This window comes from Peromyscus californicus, unplaced genomic scaffold (genome assembly GCF_007827085.1).
Source record: "Peromyscus californicus insignis strain IS unplaced genomic scaffold, ASM782708v3 Scaffold_24__1_contigs__length_46423439, whole genome shotgun sequence".
NCBI classification, from domain to species: domain Eukaryota; kingdom Metazoa; phylum Chordata; class Mammalia; order Rodentia; family Cricetidae; genus Peromyscus; species Peromyscus californicus.
In genome coordinates, this window is record NW_026294535.1 from 7081097 (window position 1) to 7100025 (window position 18929).

General features: G+C 41.1%; 1 protein-coding gene across 6 annotated transcripts in view; it reads right to left on the bottom strand.

Moving 5' to 3' along the window:
• Nucleotides 1-4169: 4169 nt before the first annotated feature.
• Mybpc1 (myosin binding protein C1) overlaps nucleotides 4170-18929 on the bottom strand; it is an 85687-nt gene continuing 70927 nt past the window's right edge. For all 6 annotated transcript variants that reach the window (XM_052753054.1, XM_052753053.1, XM_052753058.1 and 3 more), the window contains 6 exons: nucleotides 18297-18492; nucleotides 15806-15945; nucleotides 12495-12654; nucleotides 11162-11298; nucleotides 8649-8835; nucleotides 4170-4454 (listed from right to left, as the gene is read on the bottom strand). In XM_052753054.1, coding sequence (XP_052609014.1) covers nucleotides 4354-4454; nucleotides 8649-8835; nucleotides 11162-11298; nucleotides 12495-12654; nucleotides 15806-15945; nucleotides 18297-18492 — 921 coding nt within the window. In that variant the 3' untranslated portion in view covers nucleotides 4170-4353. The remainder of the gene's footprint in view (nucleotides 4455-8648; nucleotides 8836-11161; nucleotides 11299-12494; nucleotides 12655-15805; nucleotides 15946-18296; nucleotides 18493-18929) is intronic.

Sequence of the window (18929 nt, forward strand, 5' to 3'; positions counted from 1 at the left end):
TTGATGGAATTCTGATAAGCTGTTAATCTTGTCTGGTGAAGCAGCGACTGCTATTACAGTCACAAGCTCAAATTTTAAAACTTCCTTTGATTGTTTTCTCAGTATAGACTAAAAGGTGCTTCTCATCATGCTAAAAACGTCTCTGTCCAATATACACACAACCACACACACACACACACACACACACACACACACACACACACACACACTCATATATATACGGCCCTCTGGACAGAGGAAAATGTGTTAATGCTTTTAACCCAAAATTATTTTTGGGGTCCCAAAGCTTTCACTATGACTCAAAGGTGTGGGTCTACTGTTTTTTCAACAATTTGGAATTTTGTATAGATTACAAACCGTGGTAATGTTAATAAATCTAAAAGTTCTCTTTTTGTAAACTTTAAGCTCATATAAACTTTAGGGAGTTGGAACGTGGATCCACCTGCCCTAGGTCAAACAGACTCTAGATAAGCACTCCTGTTAAGCAATAGCCTAAGTTCCCCACCAACTGGTTATTCCCAAGGGGGACGTTCTAGATGTAAGATTTTCCTAAGCTTTAACCTCTGTCCCTAGTCTATCTCTGTCCCAGTATATTTCCATTTGGCTGACAGACACCATCCAGGAATCAGCTACAGACTACAAACCGCTCCGAATAGTCATGAGCCCCCGGACTTGCTGAAAGCTGATGTGAACCAGTCCAGCCAATGGGAATGCTCCCTGTCTCTTCAGCTTGGTTAGAAAACCAGATGCTTTTGATGAATGCTCCCCACTGCCTGAATCCCCTCCTTGCCTTGACTAGCATTCCAGCCTTCACAGGCTCTGACTGCATCCTAAATCTCAGCTGAGAAACAGTTACAGAGGAGAGTATATTGCTCTTTATCCTCAACAAAAGGCTAGAATGTTAGGTCTCAAGGAAACTGGGACCACACTGGGAAAGATCACACCTTGTTATCCTGACTACTCCCACTGCTATCAAGGTAGATAGCATCCATAGCCAGCGGACACATCACTTCCAGGTCAAGGGCATCATGGGTGACATCTTGGCTGCAGAAAAATGGACCATCACCAAGGCTTGTGACAACCCACCAAACATAAGGCTAATATGGGTTGTAGAGTAATAGTGTTGTTTTGTCTGGCTATGTCCGTCCCTCCCCGCCCCCATTCTTCATGGGATACATGTTTAGATCTCCTCTTAAGATCAAATGCAAACTTGCCGTACATGTCTCCTAGCTCCCAGCCACCACTTTGTCAGGTGGACATTCCTTCCTTTACTCCCCAGTTGAAACTGTTTGATTTGCGTGTACTGACTGGTTGCATCCTTGCTTGCCTGTTTGGAAGATGCATCCATACCCAGATTCTGTATCTTGTTACCCACATTCCCCTGGGTGTATGTTTATGACGATCTAGTAGGGGGAAACACATGCATGAACACAGGCCCTTCCAGCCTCCGTGTTAAGGGGAAATTGCACGACCCTCCTCTCAACACCCTCAAATGGAGTGAGGAGCAGCAGGAGCTGCTCTAGGTGGCACTGGTATAGCAATGGCTGACATTAACTTCAAAAACCTAGGACTCCAAATAACCTGAGATCTGTCTATATTAGGAAAAAAAAATGTATTGCTAAGCTAGAAGAACAGGTACCCAAGACAGAGCCAAGGATTTGACTCAGGGGTGTAACTCAAGGCAGGGAATGCGATGGCTGGCATTATGTTGATGGCTAACTTTATGTTTAAAAGCTTAAAATTTCTGCGCTTAAGAGAGTTATAAAGCAAAATTAGACTTCTAAATGTTGAGGGCTGCTAAGTGTTAATTTCTGTAGTCATCTGGTCTTGTACAACTTTAACAAAACTGCTGTTTCTGCTTCTGTGAGCAAAAGCTTGCTTTGCGCCAGATGACGTTCTGCTTGTGCGTAGACAGAATGTCACTGTGTTCTTTGCCCTTAAAAGCCCCTGACTGAGGAGACTGGGTGCTGTGTTTGGGAGTCCTGGGTGTAGACCTATATATGAATAAAAAACTCTTTGTTAAAATGTAACCATGGTCAAACTGGTGAATCTCTGAATGACCCAGACGCATAACACTAATTAACACAGATGTTTGCATAAGGATTGTATATTATGACAGCCAGCTCTTCATGTCCCTCATTCAATTGCTAGGACAGTGAAAATATTCAAAGAAAAATTATGTTTGTGCTGAACATTTGGGGGGCACTTTTTCCCTTTGTCATAATTCCATGAACAATAATGTAACAACTATTTACTTAGCATTTGCATAATATTTTTGCTTATTTTGTATTGCAGAAGTCCAGAGGTGATTTGAAGTATACAGAAAGAGGCATGTAGATTAATGTGAATACTCTGACATTTTGAATATAGGAAACTTGAGCATCTGCAAATTTTGGTACCCACAAGGAGTCAAGAAACGCCATGTGGAGCCTCGGGGAATGAGAGACAACTATTGTTTTGGAGTGATTGGAAGTATAAAAGCGAGGCTACTAAGAAATACTAATACCCAGGAAGGCAGCATCACCAAGCAGTCAGGAAAGACAAAGAGGGAGCCATCATAGTTTAACCATAAAATAGTTTCCTCCTGAACTGTCCAGATGCATTGCAACCACCTAGACCATCCATCTTTCCTTTGGCGAGTCCAGACGACCGCTCTCACAACTCCGCACTACAATTTGGAAAGGGAGAGGCGGAAATGTTTTAACATATCATTACAGGATGCTGTGGTGGCATCGGCAAGCAACAATTTACTCAGCCTTTGGGGGGACAAAAGACAGAATAGGTGTGGGGGGAGCATGTAAAAAGGATAAAGAATAATGGTGTGGCACTGTGGCTTCTGCTGCTCTAACTGGAACTCAGGAAGAGTGCTAACAAGATTAAGGAGTTGGCCAGGCAGTGGTGGCACACGCCTTTAATCCCAGCACTAGGGAGGCAGAGCCAGGTGGATCTCTGTGAGTTCAAGGCCAGCCTCGAGTTCCAGGAAAGGCACCAAAGCTACACAGAGAAACCCTGTTTAAAAAAAAACAAAAAACAAACAAACAAAAAGTTTTAGTGGGTGGGGGAAGAAAAGATGAAGGAATTGTTATATACGAATTTAACAACAACTCGATTTTAAAAAAAAATAGTAAGCTATCACTAGGACTGGCTGTTTGGGCAAATAAGGTGGATGGGCTTAGGAAGTTCTCCCAGGGGCATTATGGGAATCAGACCCAAGTTTGGTAGCATCCTGGCCCCAAGCCATTTACCTCAGCTTTGTCTGAGAATGCGACTCCAAATGCATAAGCAAATATTGTGTCATTTCAGCATATGCCAGCAAATTGATGTGCCATTTACTAGGTACATGTTCTTTTAAAAAAAAGCCTGAAAGTTAAAGTTAAGACATCGTTTATTAAATTTAAACAGGGCAAGAGGGCACAGATCCTTGTGTCAAGTTGGTCTGTGTGAAACAAGTTTGATTTAGAAAAGTAGATTTAGAAAAATTTATTAGGGCCGTGGTGGCGCACGCCTTCAATCCCAGTACTTGGGAGGCAGAGACAGGCGGATCTCTGTGAGTTCGAGGCCATCCTGGGCTACAGAGTGAGTTCCAGGAAAGGCGCAAAGCGACACAGAGAAACCCTGTCTTGGGGAAAAAACAAAAAAGAAAACAAAGAAAAGAAAGTTCTCAAAATTTAGGGGGCTGGAGAGATGGCTCAGCGGTTTAGGGTGCTAGCTGCTCTTCCAGGGGTCCTGAGTTCAATTCCCAGCAACCACATACATGGTGGCTCACAACCATCTGTAATGAGATCTGGTGCCCTCTTCTGGCATGCAGGCATACATGCAGACAGAACACTGTATACACAATAAATAAATAAATCTTTATAAAAAGAAATGGAAAAAAAGAAAAAAATTATTAAAGCCAAGTTTAGTGTTTCACAGCGGTGACCCCAGTATTCAGGGGGCTGTGTCAGGATGCTTGCCACGACTTTGGGACACACAGTGAAAAGTCAAATCAAGAAAGATGGGTTTTCAGAATCCATTATGGTGTATTGTGTTGTGGTTTTTACTCTGGGAAAGAAAAGCATTTAGAGAAACTATTATAAACTGAGACAATGGCTTTTCCTTATTCTACAGCTGGCCTTTTAGTAAAGTACAGTGAACGAAGCCATACGATAATGAACAAAATGTGACTGAAAAAGAGATTTTGTTCGCTATTTTTAATTAAGCAATCTGTGCAAACAATATTTTTCTTTCTTTCTTCAAGGTTAGGAGGAGAGAACATGACCACACTTGAGGGTCTGGGGGAAAACCAGAAAATGCCTTCTCTTTTCAACCAAATTTCAAAGCACTGGTGTTTATAGAGGCAGTGCCCAGCCCTCAGTATTCCTCAGGATTGCTTGATTGCAAGTCTCGCAGATATGAATCGATTATGTTTGGAGGTACGCCCTGCAGGAGGAGCCTGCAGAAGGACAGCCCACCTAGAGAGAACACAAAATGGAGAAAGCAGAAGTTAAAAACACCCACGGGAAGGATCACCCAGAGGACACTCCTGGACTAGCTGCCTGCAAATGGGGTCACTTTTGTTCTTATGAGCTACAAAGACTCACTCGGGCCCTACTTGAAATCTTCTCCTGGTTCTTGTACATTTAGAATTTAAAGTGCGTGGCATCTCGACCAAAAAAAAAAAAAAAAAAAAAAAAAAAAATCAAGTTCCTGGCAAACCCGTAGTAATTTATCCCCTACTGTTGTTCCATCTTGGTTTAAATTCTCAGTGCTTTGAGAGTGCATTGCTCTTAGAGAGGTTTTGAGAGTTCTCCCCAAATGATATAAAGCTTCTGACTGAAAGGCTGTAGGTCACCAGGAGAGCCACTTCCCAACTCCTTAATGTTCTTTTGAATTAAGCACAGAATATTCTGATTCAAGCCCAGTGGAGAAGAAAAATATTTGCTTTAACTTTGGCCATTTATAAACTGCAAAAACTAGAGCTAATACCTTCTGGAAGTGAGAGAAATGCCAACTAGTATTTCATACCTACCTTCTGAATTCCTGTTACAGTGTTTTAAAAATCAAAGTGTCATTCAAGAGAAAACCCACGAAACCAGAAAGCCTGCCCTACCCTTTATAATGAAGGCTTTACTTCTTGCTAAAAAATTTATGAACAAACAAAAGCAGCATGCTGTTGGGACAATCTTAAAACTTCTTTAATGCAAATTTGAGAAACTCATTCTCCTTAATGAAAAAGAAAACAACCAACCATGTCACATATCGGTAGAAACGATGCCACTTATATACATGTCCATTCCTTGATGCAAAGAATTCAGATGCACGGGTCTCACCACTCATTTCATCTACATCAAATCCTTTGGTTCATGCTCTACCTCATTCAACAACTTGCTGCATGTCCAGAAGAAATGGTTGTGAAGTCTCAGTATTAGATGTTAATGCCAAGATCCAGAAATACCAATTACAACTACGAAGTTAGCAGGCTCTAGTTTCATTGGATTACGTAATGGAAATCATGCCATACTCCACAGGCCTGGTATGGCTTATGACATTCATAAGCTTCATATGCTAAAGCCATATGAAAGCTTACCTTAGGGCAATATACATTCAGAAATCCTTACTGTGCTACAACTAAGGAAGAGAGAGAGAGAAGAGAGAAGTTGTAAGAATTAATAAAGTGCTAACATCAAAGTTGAGTGTATGTTGGAGGTGAAATTATGGTCACGATTATGATCAGGTGATTTCATTAATCCTTAGTCGGGTGAATGACAAAGGAAAAATAGAGTGAAGGGTGTCACTTCAAGAGGGTCATTAATACATAAAAAAATTAATAATAGGCATAACCACTTAGCTAGAATAGGTGGCAAAGCTAATCTGACTAGTGAATATTTATGGTAAGAGCTTCCAAACTGTTAGCTTAAAAAAATTCCCTACAACATATATATATCGTGTTTTTCAACAAAAGAAAAACATAGACAATATTTTAAAATGTTAGTGTTCATATATATATGTTGAAATTCCAAAAGGCAAAATTATCAAGTATAACTACTGAGCTAGTGTATTTTATAATATTCTGTTGGGATTGATTATATGTAACTGGTCTAAGTAAGTCTTAAACTCAAGCTACAGTGATTGTTCTATAGCCTACAGTACTTCAAAAGAAGAACTCTGGTATTTTATTTTCTCTTTAGTGCTGGCATTACCTCTACATTCAGAAAGCAGATACTGTAAATTCAGCGTAGATCTATACTGGAGTTTAATTCAGGTTGTTTACCTAGTCCCAAAGAACTTTTTATTTAGCTCTTCCAAGTGAGAGTGGGTCATACACATACAATAGGACTTTTTATATGTAGTATATTTATCATAAGCCCTAGACTTTTCCTTCCTTTTAAGTTCATAAGCATATGAGATAATTTGGATACCACAAAGATTTCCAAACTGTCCAATACGTGAATAGGTTAGATATCCTACCAGTAAATTTGCGATGGGAAAATCTTACATGGGAGAGTTTCCAAATGTCACAGCTGTCTTTGTATCGTCCTTCAAAAATGCACAGAGCATGCTCTCTTTACAGCTTATCACGTGAGAGGCGCTCAGTTTCTGAATTTCATCATGAATACGAACTCCCTATGCTGGAAACTATCTTCAAGGACCAACCTATCTTTATACACTTGAAAAATAAAGACATTAAGTAAAGGTCCTTGTTTCTAAAGGGTTTTTCGATAGTCATATACAAAATGAAGGTTTCCTCAAATGCCGCTTTCTGACTTTGTTTATGGGGACAGCTGGTCTGATATTCAGTCTTCTGAAAAAAGGTATTGGTTCTGCATTAATTAATATCCTTGGATAATTTGCCTTCCTCGTTCATGGCATAAACGTTGTATGCCATGAGCTGCTAAGAATTACAATTAAAAGCAGACAAGAAACTCAAGCTTTACATGCAAAGTGCGTTTTCATGTAAGAGGAATGGAGCGGACAACTGGAAATATCCAGTGGGACATGAACTCTTTGAACCTGTTGCTGCCCCTCCATGGAGACTGGTTGTCCAGGGGTATTTACTCCTTGATATATCACTGCAGAATTAGAATATTTGGACCGTGTTTATTTATTCTCAGTTGACATTCTTACCTTTTAATACATAGCTTAATTCATTTACATAACCCCTTATCAGGTAACAATCCGATGATAAACAGTCTCAGCTTTGTTTTTAGAACCAAAAGCTTTCATCAGGAAAGAAATCACAGTTGATACCTTATCATGATTTATTTACAAAAGAATACATTTTCCTCAACATTAAATTCAGTCTTTACTCAATTTACTATAACATTTCTAAAAACTGTAACATTTACATGCATAATCTCACTTATCTGTGTGGAAGGCTCCAGATATTGAACCACTTATGAAATTATCATTTTATGCCCTTAACATTTTGTTATTTTCAAGGCATGACTATAGGATAATTTTTTATTTTGCTTTTTGGATGATGTTAGAAATTTATAATGATACCTTGAAACAATAAAGCTAGAAGTTTAGAAACCAGATGAGTTATGTGTGGCCTAAATCATCATGTAAAGATAACTGTAGTGGTTAAATTTGTAAGGGCTTCCTCAATAGTAAGCTGTGAAATTTTTTATTACTATCATAGGCCCTATGCTTATGACATAGAAACATTTCTCCTATCACTTAATTCTGAATTACCGTATACCTGAGGACAAAAATCATAAGAGAAAGAAAAGTATTAAGAGCATGTTATTGTTCAAGAAGGTTCTTATACTCTATGCTAAACTTAGGAGGAAAAGGTTCTTTTAAAAACATCTTAGACATTTATCATGACTATAAAATACATATTTACAAAGCCAACTTTTTTACTTTTAGGGTCGAATTGTTTTATCATAGACAGACAGGGAAAATAAAACACTTTGGTTATCAGAGGATAGAAATGAAATAATGAGTGAAAACACATTAGAGTCATATTGTCTGGTATCTCATGGTGTCCCAAAGCAGGTTTTGGTTGTTAAGATAAACTTTAAAATAAACTCTTGTCAATTAGTAAGAAATGCCATTAAGATGACTATGCTAAGATCCTTATGTGTTTTTCTTGGTTTACATTAGTTGTGACATTTCTTAAATGGAATATAAGCCTATAAAGAAAAATCCCTTAGTAATGTTACAATACATATATGCTGTATCCTACACACATGTCAAACCCTGAATTAACAACACTGCATATGTATGCATATGTGTATATATATGTATGTATGTATTCGTATGTACGAAGTTTCACAGCTTACTAAAAACAGTGTGATTTGCTTAACTGCGGTTTCAGTAGACAAGCTCGTACACCAGGCTTCCATTTACAGATGGACTATGTCACCGAAGCAATACCGTTTTTCACTTCATTCATTCTCACCGTGCTACCCACCTACATTTCACTGAAATTAATCTTCCTTTAATTAATGTGAATTTTAAAAAAATACTAAAACAAGTTAACCCAGACAGTCAAGAATCTTAACAAACAGCCTGAATGCTCAAGTAGAAGTACCCCTTCCTTCCCACATCGAGTCTACCTCGCCACAGCATCCTGCCAAGTAGTCTTGATTTTGCATTGAGAGTTTCCTTACGCCACATCCTTTCACTTAAGCCTGCAGCTGAGATCTTAGGTGACATACCTTTCACCTCCAGTTTGCACTCGATCTCCACTGTCCCCAGGTCGTTGACCGCTTTGCAGCAGTAAGTGCCCCCATCATAGGGACTAGGCTTGCGGATCTCCAGGGTGCAGACTCCTTGGTTGCTGAACATCCTGTATCTTGGGTCATCCACGATAGCCACTTTGTTTTTCATCCAGGTGATTTTGGGCTGAAGTCCAGATTGAAGAAACTCAAGTCAAAGCCTGTTTGTATGTCGCATAGTAAGAGCCCCTCTGACCCAGGGTTTGTATGTAGCATGTTAAGAGCCCCTCTGACCCAGGGTTTGTATGTAGCATGTTAAGAGCCCCCTGACCCAGGGTTTGTATGTAGCATGTTAAGAGCCCCTCTGACCCAGTGACGGGGATTTTAAAGCATGGATTAGGAAGAAAGGGCATCTAAGACGTAGACAACAACTTGGGTCCTGTTTATCTCAACTTAAATTCTATTCCATTGGAAGGAAAGCGAAGGGGTAGCTCTAAAGAAGAAAGCTGGAATTAGCTGTGCAGAGGACAGCTCGAGAGCAATCTCCCAAGAAGGATTAAGTTGCGTTCCAAATTAATCTACGCGGGCACAAAATGTTCAGTCAGGAGACAAATGAATTCTAAGCCTCTGATGTCTTGCATGTGTGCTTGTGGATGTGCTAGTTTGATTGTGAAAATCATTGCACAATGCACATCAAATCACGTTGTGTGCCTTGACTATACACGTTCTTTGACAATTATTTCTAGATTTAAAAAAATTGACCTACAGGTTTGTGATAGGAATTTGTAACAGAGTGTAGGTATATACTGGGTATTTTCAGAGAATTCCCAAACAGTGCCATGGTCATCTGACTGTCTCCTCTTTCCCCAATGAGTCTCTAATTCTGTATAGGTTACATATGCTCTGGTGGCACATCACCTCCCCTCTGACATCGTATTTATTGTCTAGTGGTAGGAGATCTGCTCCAGCTGAGTAATACAAGCTCAGCAAAGCTCTAGTCACCCAGGAAGGTGCTTGTGTGCTCCTTGACCCCTGATCTACATTTGCAGTCATTGACCTCCCCCACTTTCCTCCCTACTCCTTCCCTCTGTGAACATACTCAGCCTTGACCTGCTCTCTCCTGCTCTGCCTTTATTACCCTGTCTCCCTCAGATCCCAGTCAGAGCCTTTGCTGTCTTTTATGCAGCCCTCTCCCTTCCTCCACCTTTCAAGTGAGACCATCCTGAAGGCTCACATCTGGGTCCTTGGCTTTCTACTGCCTTCCTTTCTCAATGCTATTCCTTTGCAGAACTTGAGCTCCAAGGGGCGGTGTGTAGCACCTCCACGCTGAGACTCCCCAGCTGAGAGTATTAGCCTGAGCCTTCCTTCTAAACTCGGAGTTAACATTTCCTATTCCCAGGTGGAGGTCCCCACATCACATCTGCTTACACATGAATTCAGCACCTTCCTCCATGCTGCTCCCGGCTTTTCCCTTTGCCTTACCCCATTCTGCCCAGACATAGGCCACTGTTACTGTGTTTCATTCTATCAGAGTTTTCAAAATTTGAGCGTACTTTCCCTTGGTGCCACCCAGGGATAGAGACTACTATGGACAACATTTGTTAATTCTTGCTTTTAAACACCAACAACAAGAGACTTGAGAACCTTTTCAATGAATGTGATCACCCAGTTTTAGCACTCTGCACCCTTAGCAGAGCACATTTTATACTCTGCGCTGAGTGTTGCAGGACATTTGATCACATTGTAAACCCAGAGGGTGTGTTACTGGAAAAAACCTGGTTCTAGTTGTGATTTGGCTCAGCCCTAGCACACGCCTTTCTATTTGAATGTTGCAAACAGGATGAAATTTATAGGTCAAGAGGTGGAGCAAGCAACCAGCCGACAGGAAGTGAACATAGAATTATTAAGAAAAAACCATAGAGAGTAGGAGGGAGTCAGGAGGACAGATAGACGCACAGGAAGTGGAGGGGAGGGACATGGAGTTTGAAGGGAGAGTTGTTTGAGACAGCAGGTGGAAGGATCTTTCTGGGACGGAGGAAGGTCAGCTGGGTGCTTTCTCAGCCTCTCTGAGCGAGCAGGCTTTCTTCCCAGCATCTGGCTCCTGAGTCTTTATTGATAAAACTGAACATTTGAGATTTTGTTAAAAACAACACCTGAATTATCATGTGACTGTTAAGTGTGTTAGAGACCTCTTGATGAGTCAACATTACCATCGAATTTTTCCAGGTAAAGCAATATCCCCTCTGCTTACTTCTTGCTTCTTTCCTGCACTTTTATTTCTTTAGTGGCTGTCTATTAGTTAATAAAGACATATACCACGTTTGTTCCTCCTAATTTAAATGTTGTAATTATTTATCCACAGACCCCACATTTCTTCACTCCTCCCACCCTAGAAAGACACAGAAGTTGGAAGGCCGGTTTATCGCTTTACTTGCCATTATAACAAGGCAAATATAAAAGAGGTTTTGGAATCAGTTCTTAAATTTCAGTAACTTGATAGTAAAACACAGTACCTTAGGATTTCCTCGGACGCTGCAGTTCAGGGTGGCATTATAACCAGCGATGGCATAGGTGTTCACCAAAGGCTGAGTAAACATGGGAGCCTCCGTGAAATCAAAGTCTTCATATACTGGATTTTTGTAGATTTTACCTTAAAAATTAGTAGTGAAAGATGTTTAAAAATTAGAAGTTGGCATTTTTACTCATGAGTAAAACTTCCTTTGCCAGGTGGTGATGTCACATGCCTTCAATCCCAGCACTCGGGAGGCAGAGGCAGGAGGATCTCTGTGAGTTCGAGGCCAGCCTGGTCTACAGAGCGAGATCCAGGACAGGCACCAAAACTACACAGAGAAACTCTGTCTCGAAAACAAAACAAAACAAAACAAAGAACCCAAAACCAAAAAACAAACAAACAAAAAACTTCCTTCAACTCAGAGAATTACAAGGAAACACCACATGGCATTTACTCTAACTGGGACACACTATAGCCAGCCACACCTGAGGTGGAAGCCTAAGCGGCCATGAGATACTAAACCTCGTGCTGAGCGGATGTAATTGTCCTTCCGAGTTTCTCGATCAAGTGTGTCCTAATGTGAAAATGACAGTGAAGGACTTGAGAGACTTGAGTGACTGGATGAAAGGCTGGAATTTAGCTCCCCGTTTCTTTAGAGCAAGTCTCATGCCACGCTACACTGAAGGTACCGAAAATAAACAGAAAACCAGGGAATTTTTCCAATCGGCCTGACATCCACCACGCATAGACCCAGGGACCAGAAACTGGAATGAATCGAATTTGTAAAATCTATAATAATAGTGTAATTCCCCTAGAAAAAATTACCTGTAGAATTGAAATTTTACTTCAATATTGTTACCAGAATTTCCCAGCATATGCTCACTCTTATTCCCTGTCTCCATATCTCCCCTTTCACTCTTTTGTTTTAAAGTTTTTTTTGTTTTGTTTTTCCAAAACAGGGTTTGTCTGTGTAGCTTTGCGCCTTTCCTGGATCTCGCTCTGTAGACCAGGTTGGCTTTGAACTCACAGAGATCCGCCTGTCTCTGCCTCCCGAGTGCTGGGATTAAAGGCGTGCATGCATGTTTTGTTTTGTTTTGTTTTGTTTTTGTTTTTAAATTGTGTATACAGTGTAGGCGCATGTATGCCTGCAGGCCAGAAGGGGGCACCAGATCTCATTACGGATGGCTGTGAGCCACCATGTGGTGGCTGGGAATTGAACTCAGGACCTCTGGAAGAACAGCTCGTACTCTGAGCCATCTCTCCAGGCCCCCCTCTTTCATTCTTTTCCAGTGACTCAACCAAGGTCTCCGAATGTCAGTCCACCTCCAACTCACCATCCTTGGCAATCACAGCACTTTCCTTAGTCATTGTCGCGTCCTCACTGAGGCCACACATGTTTTCAGCGAAGACCCGGAAGTAATATTCGTTCCCTATGACCAGCTCGGTAATGGTGGCATTGGTTCGGTGGTAATGCTCAATGACAGTGAACCATTCCTGAAGGGGAAAAAAAATGACTATTATTTGAGGAAAATCACCTATTGATTGGAATAAAAAGAATGTGTCACCAGGTGGTGGTGGCGCACGCCTTTAATCCCAGCACTCGGGAGGCAGAGGCAGGTGGATCTCTGTGAGTTCAAGGCCAGCCTGGTCTACAGAGTGAGTTGTCTCGGGGAAAAAAAATGTGTCATTAAAAAACAAAAAAAACAGCACTAATTTCTATGTTGACAGCAATGACAACAGACATTTAATACTATATAACTTATCTACCATGGTCTGCACCGATTGAGTCTCCATTTACATGTTAGACTCATATCATCTACTACCATCTTGATATTTTTCATAGCTGCATCATGTCTGGCATCTATTTATCCACCCCTTGATCTAGCAATCTTTTGTGGGACAAAATATAATTACAGAATGTAACTGATAATTTATTGTTAAGAGTAATAGATGGAGCTAGATCCAATAATTTTGCCTAGCTTGTTAATTCAGGTTATTCTAGCTGTTACCTTGTCCCTGCCTGTTTCTACTGCTGTTTTATCTGTACCATTTTGGACATGCTTTATGACCTTAACCCGGATGTGTTTTCCTCATAACCACCCTCCACACGCGCGCACACGCGCGCGCGCACGCATACACACACACACACACACACACACACACACACTTACTTTACTTGTTTACTCTCTCAGCTGCAGAGGATGCACAGTTAACATAAAGTCTGATTTCCCACCCAAGCCTCTGACAGTGCCTGGCACGTAGTAGCTTCAATACACAAAGTAAATATTAAGTATTAAGTGGATAAGTGAATGAATACATTAAGATACTTTAAAATTTTCTGTCCTCCCCATACCAAGAAATATAATTTCAAAGCTTGCGCTGTTGCCAGTAGAAGACCACACTAGTCAACGTATGTTTTGTACTACCAATGGAAAAAATACATTTGCTAATAAAAGCACACTTCCTATACAGGAAAAGCATTCTCCTTGGAATTTTCAAGGCCATCATTATCTATAAATTTGGGATAATTTAATACCACAAAAAAACATAGTTATGTGTTCATTTATTCCCAAAACTCTTTATGCAAACCTTTATCCTAACTTTCTTTTTTACATTTATTTATTATGTATGCAGTGTTCTGTCTACATGTATGCCTGCAGGCCAGAAGAGGGTGCTACATCTCATTACGGATGGTTGTGAGCCACCATGTGGTTGCTGGGAATTGAACTCGGGACCTCTGGAAAAGCAGCCAGTGCTCTTAACCTCTGAGTCATCTCTCCAGCCCTATCCTAACTTTTTCATATTGGCTTATCATTTGGTTTTATGTCTTTCATCTTGCCTTGACCAGAGTGCCCCCAAAATGGGAATTTTTTTCTTTCTTATTTTCTTTTTTTTTATTCAGCTGATTCAACGGTGTTTAACACACAGAGTAAGAGGAAAAACAAGTGAATGTTTGGGCCCACATAACAGAAACCACAAAGGTGGGAGGCTGTGGGGATTTGGTGAAGATTGGAGTCTGCAGGCATGAGGAGATGGGATGACCTTGTCCCCTTGAAGAAGAATTGGTAGAATAAGCACCGTCTGGTCCCTGGTTCTGTTGCTGTTGGAATGCAAGAGAAACACAGGGCTGCGTCAGGGGTCCCCAGGCAGACTCAGTCACGTGGACTGGCAGGAAAGTCCTGGCCCAGCGGGACTTGGCTGGATATCTTAAGAATAAAACGCTGTACCAGTACGTTAGTCTGAGATGATGTGCAGACTGCAGAGGGGCCCTCTAGAGAGACTCTGGTGCCTCTGGGTTCTCTGCCAACATCAGGATCAAGGCCCAAAAAAATCCTTTATTGCAAAAGAAGTCTGAGCTGTTCAGGTTTATCTTACAAGGTCATTCATCCATCAGTCTAGCTCTCGGGCTGTTTGTTTAGATGAAAAATGTTACTTGAAATGCCAAGTCTTATTTTGTCATGCAGTACTTAGGGGGGGAAAAGCCATGCTAAAAACAGTTTATGGAAAGAAGTAGTTTGAAATATGATTGTCTTTTTCACCCCGGCCCCTTCTATGAAGCCAGTATAACTTCACGACCTAAGTTCTTGCTGAGCTCTAACTGTAATACACAACAACTTTACACCATTCACTATGCTGTTTGATTATGGGAATGAAAAATGTTCTATTCCAATGTGTGCCCAAACATTCATTCGTTCATTCAATCTCTTACAGGTAGGTCAATAGGAGGGTATAGCATATAGATTCTTATAGAGTTGGTTTTGTTTTTTTTTTTTTTTTTTTTTTTTTTGAGGCAGGGTTTCTCTGTGTAACTCCCAAGTGCTGGTATTAAAAGTATTCGCCACCACCACCACCCGGCGCATATAGATTCTTATTCAGCGTTTAGCACAACAATTCTGTTCCTCATCAAGTCTGATTCTTTCAGAGCCCCAATTCCTCATCTATGATAAGCCATTATTCCCACAGGGTTGCATCTTGAACACATCAGGTGGGTTTCTTTCTCAGAAACTTAGCACATGATGTAACTTCCAAAAATCATTCTTTTCTGGTTGATGTCTACCCATTTTTTTTAAAAAAAAATTTGGGGGCCGGGTGGTGGTGGCGCACGCCTTTAATCCCAGCACTCGGGAGGCAGAGCCAGGCGGATCTCTGTGAGTTCGAGGCCAGCCTGGGCTACCAAGTGAGTTCCAGGAGAGGCGCAAAGCTACACAGAGAAACCCTGTCTCGAAAAACCAAAAATAAAAAAAAAAAAAAAATTTGGATTTAAGCCCATACCATTAAATGTTTATTTCACAAGGAGAAAGCATTGCATGGCGAATATTTAAAAAAGGAAGAATGAATTCCCTTTGCATTTCACCACCGGCTTTAGACTATCTTAGCTTTAAATAACCAAGCAAGATAAGTATCTGTACCTCTATTTTGTAGATAAGGAAACGGGGACCAAGGAGGTCAAGGTCATGCACACATGATTTAAGTGGCAGCCCTGGGATTTACTTCAACTCTGTGACTTGAAAGGCCCCACCTTTCTGGCTCAGCCACATGGCTCTTCCACACCCCCGACAGACTTAACCAGAGAAACCTCCCAACAATCCCATTGCCTCTGGCGGAAGTGACTTTGCTCCTGATGTCAATCAGAAGCCAGACTTACCATGCTCTTCTTGTCAGCCTTCTGGATAGTGTACCCTGTGATGGCCGCATTGCCATCGTCCTTGGGTGGTGTCCATGTTAGAGCAACGTTCTCTCCCCACACATCTTCAATAGTCACAGATTGGGGTGGACCCGGGCGGTCTGTGGGATGGAGTCATGCCATCACTGTGAGTTCATCTTCCCGTCTAGTCTATACCCTGTTTCATGAGGATATCTTAATATGCCCTTTTTCCTGTTACAGAAAGCAATATTCTTCCAGTCTCAGCCACGGGGTCTACACAGAAACCGTGTTCCCTTCATCCCAGACAGGGCCAAGGGTCGCTCACTCTTCTTAGCTTAGAAAACCCCTTAAGGTCTGGTGAGAGGAAAACAGTGCTTGGTTTAAAGAGCTCAGGTTTCCCAGAGGAAGTTTCTCTTTAGTTCACTGATTCTCAACCTGTGGGTCACAACCCCTTTGGGGGTCGAATGACCATTTCACAGGAGTCACATCAGATATTTACATCATGATTCATAATAGTAGCAAAACTACAGTTACGAAGTGGCAACGAAATAATTTTATGGTTGGGGGTCACCACAACATGAGGAACTGTATTAAAGGGTCATAGCAATAGGAAGGTGGAGAACCACTGCTCTAGTTAGAGAACCTGAAGTCCCAGTCGATTGACTGGAACAAAAAAAATGATTGGAAACAAGGCTTCTTTTAGCACTAATAATTAATTAACTGATTTTTATTGTTCGGTGTTTTAGACATTAAACTCAGCATCCTTCTGCCTTCTACATGCTGGAATTCTAGGCATGCACCCCTATGCTGAGTTCTTAAATTCTCTCTGTGTATGTGTGTGAGTGGGCATATGTATGTATGTATGTATGTATGTATGTATGTATGGATGGATGGATGGATGTACATGTCAGGGGTGGGGGGTATACACACATGTGGAAGCCAAAGGAGGCTGTCATGTGCTCTCTCTCACTCTCCACCTTACTTCTTTGAGGTAGAGTCTATTCCTGAACCTGGAACTACTGCTTTTCAGTTAAGACAGGCAGGTAGCAAAACACAGTAATGCTGGGATCTCCTTTCACCTCAGTGCTGGGGTTAGAGGCACGTGTAGGACCACACCTGGCTTGCTCTGTGGGTGCCGGAACCCAACCCCAGGTCCTCATGCTGTGTAGCAAAAGCTGGTGCCCTCTGAGCCTCCTAAGTTTACTTACTGATGCTGCAAAAACTACAGAATAGTTTAAACTGTGTATGTGTGTGGGGTGTGTGTGTGGGGGGGGAGGGGTCTGTGTATAAGGATCCCTATTCTGTTTCCTTGATTGTGAATAAAAATGAGAACTAAGGCCGGGCGGTGGTGGCGCACGCCTGTAATCCCAGCACTCGGGAGGCAGAGCCAGGCGGATCTCTGTGAGTTCGAGGCCAGCCTGGGCTACCAAGTGAGTTCCAGGAAAGGCACAAAGCTACACAGAGAAACCCTGTCTCGAAAAACCAAAAAAAAAAAAAAAAAAAAGAAAATGAGAACTAACCTATTTGTTTACTCTCTACGAGTACTAACTAGCAGAAGCGATCAACTCCTCCTGTGTTCAATTGTTGGGCTCTGTTGACTTATCTTTACATTAGGAAAAAGTCTTCACTCTCCACTCAAACTACAACTGGTGAATTTGGGGTGTGGCAAGAACATTTTATTTTTATTTTTTGGGGGGGGTTTAAATTTTTTATTAGAATTTTTATGTATAAGTTTTTTTAAATTTTATTGTTGTTGATTTCATTTATTTATTTATTTATTTATTTATTTATTTATTTATTTATTTATTTATTTATTTTGAGTAAAACCAAAACTTACTTTAAGCCACAGTCATCCTAGTGTCCCCCCTGCTATATAGCCTCCCTGGTTCTGTGGGTTGCAGTCTGATTGTGGCAAGAACATTTTAAACTGTCTAGAAGCTACTATGTTTTCTTCAGCATAAAACATACTTTATCATCAGGGAATTAGAAACTGAAAGACAGAGAACAATATTAACCAATGCAGATTGAGCTCATTAAGATTAGTGTGTCCACTAATTTTCTTGCACATCTGGTCTCCCATGATTAGCACATTTGGTCAGTGAAAGTTATTTTGAAATACTAACAAATCTTACTGTTCTTGCTACTTTTTTCTTTTTTAATCATTCTCTTTTTTCCTTTCTTTTTTTAGTTTTTTTTTGTTTTTTGTTTTTTGTTTTTTGTTTTTTGAGATAGGGCCTTTCTCTGTCTATGTATCCTGGAACTTGCTCTGTAGACCAGGCTGGCCTTGAACTCACAGAGATCCTTCTGCCTCTGCCTCCCAAGTGCTAGGATTAAAGGCATGCGCCACCACCGCTTGGAATCTCTTTTTTAATATTAGGAATATGTTTGTGTAGAACAAGCCTAACACATTCCTCTCTCTCCCCAAATGACAAAGACCACTGGTCTTCCTCCTCCGTTGACAGAATGTTCTAGCTCCTTCCCCGAGACCTACCTACGATCTGGATGTCGATGGAGGCGTTTTCCACATACTTGTCCACTTTGACCTGCAGGTCGTACTTGCCAGAGTGGCTCCTCTCCGCTTTCCTAATGAAGATGATGGTATCAGTCTCCGAGTTGCGAATGTTTATTTGATTCTTATCAATTTCTTCCCCATCCTTCTTCCAGGTCAGTTCTGGTCTTGGTTTGCCCTAAAATGAAAGACGGAAAAGTTGAAGGGAGAAATAACATTGTCTTGGAATTTTTTTTTTTTAAACATCACAAGAATGACAATGGCCTAACTTATTTTAGACAAGGGTGAAGATGCCACATCCTGACCTGGTGGTAGGTGACACTTGTCAAGCAAGGCCACCTTCAACTGATGACCTCTGTGTTTCAGGTGCATAACGTTTATTATTTTCCTCAGTCTACACATAAATAAGAATCATTATCCTCACTGATTTGGAAAGAGGGGTTCAGTGATTTGCCCAAAGCCTTCAAGTTAAGAAACTTCTAGAATAGTTCTAGGCGGATCTGCCAGGCTCCAGCAGGATAGTGCATGTGCTCTGGGACCCCAGAACCTATGCTTGACTATTGATCACTTAATAATGGTGTGACCTTGGGAAAACTGTTAAACTCTATGCCTCAG